The sequence below is a fragment of the Kryptolebias marmoratus genome, linkage group LG4 (genome assembly GCF_001649575.2).
Source record: "Kryptolebias marmoratus isolate JLee-2015 linkage group LG4, ASM164957v2, whole genome shotgun sequence".
Lineage (NCBI taxonomy): Eukaryota > Metazoa > Chordata > Actinopteri > Cyprinodontiformes > Rivulidae > Kryptolebias > Kryptolebias marmoratus.
In genome coordinates, this window is record NC_051433.1 from 26,657,820 (window position 1) to 26,666,798 (window position 8,979).

Below are 8,979 nucleotides of genomic sequence, written 5' to 3' on the forward strand. Positions count from 1 at the left end.
CTCTGTTCACAACTAGCCTAACTACAAATCCAAAAAAATATCGCTTAAATTTGAGCGCCCCCTTGTGGTTAATAAAGAAAAACATAAATGCTAATCAACATAGCCGGTTTTCATTTTATTTTGAAAAAACCTTTAGACTACGGTGGATTGGAAAATTTGGGCAAACAAAGGACCTGATAATTGTCATCTGTGAATATTTGCAGATTTTTTTGAGGCATTATTGATTTTTAACAAATTTCTGAATATATTTCAGTATGACCAGCTCAGCTACGACCAAGGTTAACAATTTCTTCTACAAAAGCCGTTGACTGTAGAGATTTCCTAAAGCGCAAACATTATTCCACATATACTCGCGGTGATGTGGGAATATTTGGGAAATTTTATAATAAAGTTTAAATTTTTTATGAATTTCTGCGTATTTGCTGGACATCATGAAAATGACGTTTTCAATTTTTCATAAAGAATGTGCTCGATCTAGTAACATAGAAATAAAAGAATATTATTCCACATGTAGGCATTGTCATTAGAGAATATTTTGGTAATTTTTGGAATAGTAATGGATTTTTCATGAATATTTTTTTGGCTCGCTGTGGTATAAAATTACAGTTAAAATTTTTTTTACTGAATCAGCATTGGAACTAGGGACATGGAGATAAATGCATATTGTTACAGATGTAGACTGGATTATCTGAGAATATTTTGGTATTTTTCGAATGAATATTGAATTTCTTATGAATTTATTTCTTTGGCTCTGTGTGGTATCAAATGGCAGTTAGCTTTTCCTCCCTGAGCTTTCTACACAAATTGTACCACCGTTACGTCTTACGAAGCGACTTTGAGTACGCACCGTACTGGCGAGTTTCGACTCGGCCCGCTCGCCGACAGAGGTGGCAGAGCCACGCCGGCGAGACGTCTGGATCGGAGCGCGCGGATAGGGGCGGAGCGCGGGGGCTTGGAACCCGTTGATAACTGCTTGCAGTTCTAGTTATAGTTGCATCTTGAACTTCCATGGTACTGTGCCATACAATAAATTTAGTAAGTTATTAAGTGATTACCTGCCACCATGTGACCTTAGAAGAGAGTGTCATGTCCTTCAGGTCCATGGCCAGAGCTCTAGCCACCAACACTCGTCTGCTTTCTGAGGAGAGCTCGAAGTGAAGGGCGGTGTAAGGAAGCTCTGTGGCTTCTCGTCTGTTAGTTCCTACATCTACACGCTTCTCACTGCTCTTCAGCAACATGGAAGGTATGGCATTAAAAAGGGCCTTCCTTCCATGCTCAGACAGATCCAAAGTCAGGCTGTGTTGTTGCTTTTTTAGGGACTTTTGGAAAAAGGAGCATCTGGTGCCTGGATTTGTTTCCATTTTAGGATCTTGAATACTGCTCAGAATGTCCTGTGGACAAAGATACCACCAACTTGGAGAGTTACAGGCTGTAAGGTTGCTGTGAGACAAAAAAGGTTTGTCGTTTTTTAGGTTTCCTTCTTGGTGCTGCAATTGTCCATATTTGTGAAGCAAAGAATCACTAAGGCTCCTGTTGTTGGAAAGAGAAGATTTTTGAGAACTTTCTAAATTCTGCTGCCTCCACAGAGGGTCGAGCTCATTGTCACTAGCAAGAGGGTGATCCCAATGAAGCGGCGGTGGGCTGAGCGCATGCAATGAAGAAAGGACAGGGATCCCTTTTCCTATCATTTCCTTGCCAAGCTGCTGAAGAGCCTGCTGGGACACGGTCTTCTCCACTTCAGCTGTGAGGTCAGGAATCTCCAGCCTCTGTTCCTTAATCACCTCCTGTCTGTTGGCTGCAATGTTGAGGAGAAGCCTGCACACCAGCTGGACTATCTTTGGCACATTTTTCATCCGCCGAGCCTCGTAGCCATGCAGCAGATGACGCTGTCTGATAAGGTACTGAGACAAGGTGACTGCACTTGTTTTGGGTTCTGCGCATGAAAAAACACTTCGCAGAGGAACCAGAAACTGGGCAAACTCTCTGACACACAGAAGCTGCCCTCTGGTCTGGATGGAGTTGGGTCTCTTTGCTCGCACAAACAGAATAGCTTGGTCGGCATTCATCCGGGTGGTGAAGACCAAGTAACAAGCAAATAATACACCTAAATGAAGGTAAATACAAACACAAAGCTGAAAATTTTCAAATAAAAACGAAGGATTTAATCAATTCTAAACAGGCGGTGTTACAAACCTGTCCTTCCAAGACCAGCATGGCAGTGAACTGCTATTTTTCCTTCCTGAACAGCAAACGACATGACTTTCACCATATCAAGAATTGTGGTTAGAGATGCTACACCATAGTCTTTCCATCCAAAGTTATAGTAATAGACTGAAAAAAAAGCATAACAGTAAAATAAGAATTGGTCATTAACTTCTTCTAGATGGTATATTTCAACATTTCACATGTAGTGCTGTGAAAAAAGTATTTATCCCCTTACAGATTTCTTTTGTTTTTGTGCTTTTGCTTTTTTTTGTCACACTTGAATTTTTTAGATCATTAAACAAATGTTAATATCAGAAAAAGATAACCTGAGTGAATACAAAATGAAGTTTTCAAAACGAAGATTTCCATATATTAGGGGGTGCTCCTTCTGTGACACGACACAAGTAACATGTACAATGTCATACCTGAGTCACATTAGGTGTTTCCATCTGCATTGATATGTAAGTTCTTTGTTTAAATAGAAAAAACTGCATTCAAGAGAGTATAAATCCAGTTTTTCCAAAGATCAAAATTTACATTTTGCATTTTGCAGTTTGTATTCACTTTTTTTCTATGCACAGCTTCAAGATGTTACATGTCACTTACATGCCATCTGTGCAAAAGTGCAAAACAAAGCCCAAACAATAATCCATCAACTTAAGATGTAGTCTTTGTTAACATCTGCCTGCATTTTTCCCAAAAACTGAGTTTAACTTGACCATTCTGGTCTATAAAAGCCAGATCTGAAAAGAGTGAGACTGATGAATCTGCTCATACATAATCTTGTTAGTTCAAGTTCTGTTTATGGTAAGCACAAAAACAAGTCTATATATATCTCATTAAGAACAGTTTTAATTGTGCAGAAGTTGTCAGTCAAACAGTAAATGAGAACAGCAATTTCTGCTTTAGTCGCTGTTTTACTAATCCAAACAAAAATTCTTTTAGAAAATAATTTTTTTCTTTAGCTCTACCTGTACTGTTCCTATAATCATAAATTTTTAAAATTGTTTACAATTTTTATTGCAATCAACTTTCAATGGAATTATTTTGTCCTTTTTAAGAAAATTCACAGCAAAATTAATTCAGTAATTTGCAATTGAAGACAAACACTAAAAGATTATTTTACATTAAACAGAAACTTGTCTTTTAGGCAAATTGTATTCATGAGCAACAATTTCCAGAGTCTACACAGAACAGAAAACATGCCTCACTGAACTCTTTGAGTCAGAGTGGAGCTAAAGGAGCCTTTGTTCTGAGAAGAACAGAATGTTAGAACAGGTGGGTGGAAAAACTCACTGCCTGCCTCCATGAACATCTCGGGTCGATAAGTGAAACCACTTTCCTGCTCCAGTGGTTTTCCACAGCTGGCATGTTCCCCGGGTCGCTGCAGGTTGATGACAGTCTTCAAAGCACACCTGGGAGCAGCCGTCCACAGCGAGTTAAAACTACCCAAATGTTTCACACTTTAATAGAACAACAGCGCATAGTGCAGGGCAGGGGTCTGCAACCTTCTCAGTGCCTCTGCAGAAGCACCAAGGTTGGAACATAAATAGCAGGAAATTAAATATTGTTCGGATTTATACCAGTTATGCTGTTGTTCTTGTGGTTTCCAAAAAGGAATTTCAAATTTGGATTTGTCTGACTCTTAGCCTTGACCTTTGACCTCAGATATTTCTCTAGATTCTTTAAATCTTTTGATGATATTATAAACTGTATATGATGGGATATTCAAAGCTTTCCCAATGTTCTTTTGAAGAACATTATTCTGAAACTGATCTACTATTTTTAGATAGTTTTTCACAAACTGGTGAACCTCTGTCCATCTTTACTTCTAAAAGATTTAATCTTTCTAAAATTCTTTTATACCCAGTCCACTTACTAACCTGTTGCGAATTAACTCAATTGTTTACAAAATGCTCCTCCAGCCGTTTCTTATTCAAAAAATAATATTTTACAGCCTTTTGCTGCCCCTGTCCCAGCTTCTTTTGACATGTGTTTCTGCCATCATATTAAAAAAACAGTTTTTTTATAAAGATGATACAATTTCTTAGTTTTAACATTTAATATGTTTACTATGTTCCTTTGTGGTTAAAATATGGGTTCATCGGATTTGCAGATCATGACGTTTTGTTTTTATTACATTTTATACAACATCCCAACTTTGTTGGAATTAGGGTATTAAAACTAGAAATAAATTGCCAAAGTTTTAATTTTAGAATCAAAAAATACATTTATACACAACATTTATGTAAAAGTGAATAAGCTGTGTTGGCTTTGTTCTAAGGATCAAGTTTGTTTTTTGGCTCTAAACAAAATACATTTGGAAATGTTTCAAAAATGGCTCTTTGATTGTGTAGGTTGTAGATTCCTGGTATAAAAAAAAATTGATCAAGGTTTTATGAAAAAAAAACCCACCATCATAGTAAAAAATTAAGCCATAAAATAAAACTGTACCTTTGAAACTGTTGGATTATATTATATTTCTCTATGATTTCAGTGGAAGGTCTTGCCATTGCCAGCAAGTTGTCTGTAATCCTGTAAATGAAAAATAGAACAAATCAAAAGGACTTTTATATCAGTTTTCCACTTTCAAAGGCTGAAACAAAACCTTTAAACTTACTAAGGCCCAGAGACCAAAGGTGTGATCTGTTCAGGTAACTAGTTTTTGAAACACAAATGTTGTTGCTGTTGTCCTGTTTTTTATTACCTCCACCAAGGAAGTTTTGTTCTGGTAGTGTTGGTTGGTTTGTCTTAGCAAGATTACTTAAAAACTAATGAACAGATTTTGATAAAATTTTTAGGAAATGTTGGGGATATCACAAGAAACAACTTACCATATTTTCTGGACTATAAGACGCACTTAAACTCCTTAAATTTTCTCAAAAACCGACGCCTTATAATCTGGAGAACTTTATATATGTAAGAAGTCATAATGTTTTAGTACGACTTTGGTAAACTACAAAGCTGCACCGCCTGCAGCATTAAGGCTCAGTTAAAGTTGCGCACAGACCTGAACGAGTGGTGTAGGCGTTTATACTTGAAACTTGCGTCAGTGCAGTATCTTTCCATGAGTTTGAAACGTTTGATTATCTTTTTGATCTCTCATAGAGGGATCACATAAATGCTGCTACAGGCAAACCAGCTCCGCTAGAGCACCGAAATCATCCAATTTGAATGGGTCGAGCGGTCCGTGAAAAGTTACAAAAATTGGGAGTTGCACAACGATGCTTTATATATGACAAAAGTTCGAAAATGGACCATTCATTGACAGTGCGTCTCATAATCCAGTGCACCCTATAGTGCGGAAAATACGGTATTAAATTTTGGTGGTGATCCAGATCAGGATCCGGACTGGATTATTTTTTAATAACCCCAAGGCCTTGGCAGAGGTTTGAGTGCTTCAAGGTTTTTTGTTTTTTTCTGCCATCTACTTCTGCATACTATTTTAGCCGTTAATATATCCAAATGTTTAGCTCATTCAAGAAATGGGTGGTGTGACCTTTAATTTTTGTAACTTTTCATACTTTTCAAAATACCAAACATTATTTACCAAGATTTTCCTTATAGAAATACAAACAGTTTTCTTCGGTTCCTTCAAAAACATTGTTCTCTCTGAAATCTGCTTCACTGTACTAGCTCTGTTTTTGTCTTACGCTACTTCTAGTTTACAGATACAGTTTAGTTCTTTTTAGCGATTAACAAGCAATTGGCCACTTTTAGCTACTGTTTTGCTACTTTCAGCTTCTAGCAAGCAGTTTACTGTTTTTAGCTTTTTATTCACCTCAATTCAGTTTTTTAAATAGCGCCAATTCACAACAAAAGTCATCTCAGGGCACTGTACAAAAGAAAAAAAACAACAAGTTCAAATCATAAATTCAATTCAGATCCAATTATGGATCCAATTACAATGAATTCAGTTCCTAATATGATACAGTGCAGTCACTTTTAGTACATTATGAAACACCAATTAGTAAAAGCTATTCATCTAAGGAAGCCAGCAGCTTGCGTTAATCTTCAATTGGTCGCAATCACCCATCCTGAGCAACACTGAGACGACAGTGGAAAGGAATGACTCCCTTTTAACAGGAAGAAACCTCCAGTAGAACCAGAACCAAGCTCAAGATGAGAGGTCATCTGCCTCAACCGGCTAGGGTTTGAGAGGACAGAAAAGAGACACAGACAAACACAGAATGACTGGTCCAGGTGTAGTTTCTATCAGAACAACAACAAAATAAAAGAAAAATACACTAGGGCCTTAATACCGTTCGCTTTAAGCTAGCTTTTGCTGCCTATATTTCGCATTTTGACAGTTTTAGCTTATATTCAGTCTTTTACTACTTTTATATTTTAGCTAGTATTCTGCTTCTGTGGCTTTAACAACTTAGATTTAGCTTCTTCAGCTAATTTCAGCAAAGCCATTCAGCACTCAGCATTTGCACTGCATTTTCTGCAACTGTTATTTCTCTGATAACAGTATATTATTATTATTATTATTATTATTATTATTATTATTATTATTATTATTACTATTATGTTTTGTCATTTTTTATGTTACTGCTGATGTGGATTACATGATCCCAGGCTAAACAGGACAGCACGACTCTTCAACACACCAGGATGAATAAAGTCCCTTGATGGCTTGCTCCTCATCACTCCAGCGGGAGGGGTTCTCATATTTACAGGCTTTCCCTCCACAGGTCATAGAGCACTGCATGTGACCGGGGATAACATGCCTCAGAGTCTCCCCCATCTTGGTGTACTTTGCAGTGGGGACTCTTGTATTCGCTGAGGAAAACAAAAACATGAAGTTTTGTCATCCCTTCACAGCTCTTAATTCAGACATGCGCTTGTATGTGAAACTGTGATTAAACTGCTTAACAAAAAGCACTGTGTGTTTCTTTGGCGTTGTTCCCTCTGCTGGGTTTGTGTTCACACTGACACAACCATCAGCCTGTGTGAGGAGGAGGAGAGGATCTGCACTGCAGGACCTTGTTGTAGAAAAATAAATAATAATCACTGATAAGACTCTGAGATGTCCTCATTAAATCTAAGATTCATCCTGTATACTGCATACTTGTTCACAGTTCAATGTTAGGTCATGCTACCTTCTAACACTACGTTCACACTGCAGGTCTTAATGCTAAGTTCTAATAAATTTGCTCAGATCAAATTTTTTTGCAGGGTTGTTTGCCTTATAATTTAAATGTGGCAACTATCAGACTCCACTGAGAACAGTTTACAGCCCTAAAGAGACCCAAATAAGCAGAAGAAGACATGACATCACACACAACACGCTGTCTATACAGAAGTAAATATGGTTGCTACACGTTATCTGTATCAATTCTAAAGTTGTTGTGTAATTAGAGCCGACAAAATATTATCTGCCATGCTTATTTCGTCCAGGGTTTAAGTTTGATCTTGCTGCTTCCTGCCTACTCCAGCAAAGAATTGCACCTCTGGAACGGGAGCTATGTATGTATAAGACACAAACTCAAGTATTGATCCCATCACGCTAGTATGATCTAACACCAACATTGGTATCATATGTTGATGTAGATTCTCAGTCATCCAGGACATGGTAAATCTAAAAAGTAAAAAAGAAGGTAAAGCAAATGGACTTTTATTCTAACTAACAAAAAGCCTGGTAGGCTGAGCACCTCAGTGTTTGTGATGAATCATCGTTCAAAATTCACCCACTGCTGATCAGGTCATGAGCAGCATTTGAAGTGTCACCATGACAACAATGTACACAGGTATCAGTGGAACGTGGCAAACACTGCAGACAAAAATATACACAGATCAAAGGCAGCCTATAACTACAAAAGGAGAAAAAACAGCAAATCTGGCCTAGCTCCACCCATTCAGGAGCCTTAATATGCTCTGACTACTTTCTCTGATTAAAATCTTTTACTGAACACACATAAAGCATTTTATTTATTTTAAGCTTCTTAGTAGTTATCACAAAATTGAAATTACACTATTACAATGCACAAATAGTGCACTACAAATGAAAAATGAAGTAAAAATAAATTCCTAGCATTCCTTGAAGAAATACACGCAGTTTTGAAACTGGAAACCAGCTGCAACTGGTATAGAGTTATGAAACAATAGCAGTTGTAGCTGGTTTACAGGTTGTACGATGACAAACTTTAAAAACAAATCCTTACTGTGGAAATGGTTAAATGGTTGGCTTCTGTTACCTAAAAGAACTATAAATATTTAAGAAATAAATTAGCAAAAAAACTCAGTGTCTGCACACAAAACTACATATCAGACCCTCCTACAATTACCACAGGTGTTCCTCAAGGATCCATTCTAGCCCCCATCTTATTCTCCATCTTTATAAATGGATTAGGACTAGGACTAAATCCAGTGAAATTTTATTTATATGAAGACGATGGTCATTTATACAGCAGCACTCTTCCTAAAACAGGCTGCTGAATCATATACATAATTTCAATCACTGTTAAAATAACTGTTTAAGTTAAAATGAATCTTGAATTTAAAGAAAACTAAATTTATGACATTTCCATGTTCTTGACTCCAGATAGCTGACCACTCTGATGTAAAGCTAAAATGGTACATGTACAGAAAAAGTTCCATCATCCATCCATTCTCTACGCTTATCCGGGGTCGGGTCGCGGGGGTAGCAGCCTAAGCAGGGAGACCCAGACTTCCCTCTCCCCAGCCACTTGGGCCAGCTCCTCCGGGGGAATCCCAAGGCGTTCCCAGGCCAGCCGAGAAACATAGTCCCTCCAGCGTTTCCTGGGTCTT

The 8,979-nt window shown here is 37.6% G+C and overlaps 1 protein-coding gene across 4 annotated transcripts in view; it reads right to left on the reverse strand.

The window, feature by feature from the left end:
* The window catches only part of ptpdc1a (protein tyrosine phosphatase domain containing 1a), a 44,886-nt gene that overhangs the window by 7,780 nt on the left and 28,127 nt on the right, over positions 1–8,979 (reverse strand). For 2 of the 4 annotated variants that reach the window (XM_017439290.3, XM_017439289.3), the window contains 5 exons: positions 6,819–6,990; positions 4,660–4,740; positions 3,502–3,620; positions 2,194–2,331; positions 1,056–2,104 (listed from right to left, as the gene is read on the reverse strand). In XM_017439290.3, coding sequence (XP_017294779.1) covers positions 1,056–2,104; positions 2,194–2,331; positions 3,502–3,620; positions 4,660–4,740; positions 6,819–6,990 — 1,559 coding nt within the window. Of the gene's footprint in view, positions 1–1,055; positions 2,105–2,193; positions 2,332–3,501; positions 3,621–4,659; positions 4,741–6,818; positions 6,991–7,093; positions 7,194–8,979 lie in introns of all 4 variants that reach the window. The other 2 variants (XM_025002267.2, XM_037975509.1) reach the window with 2 other exon arrangements.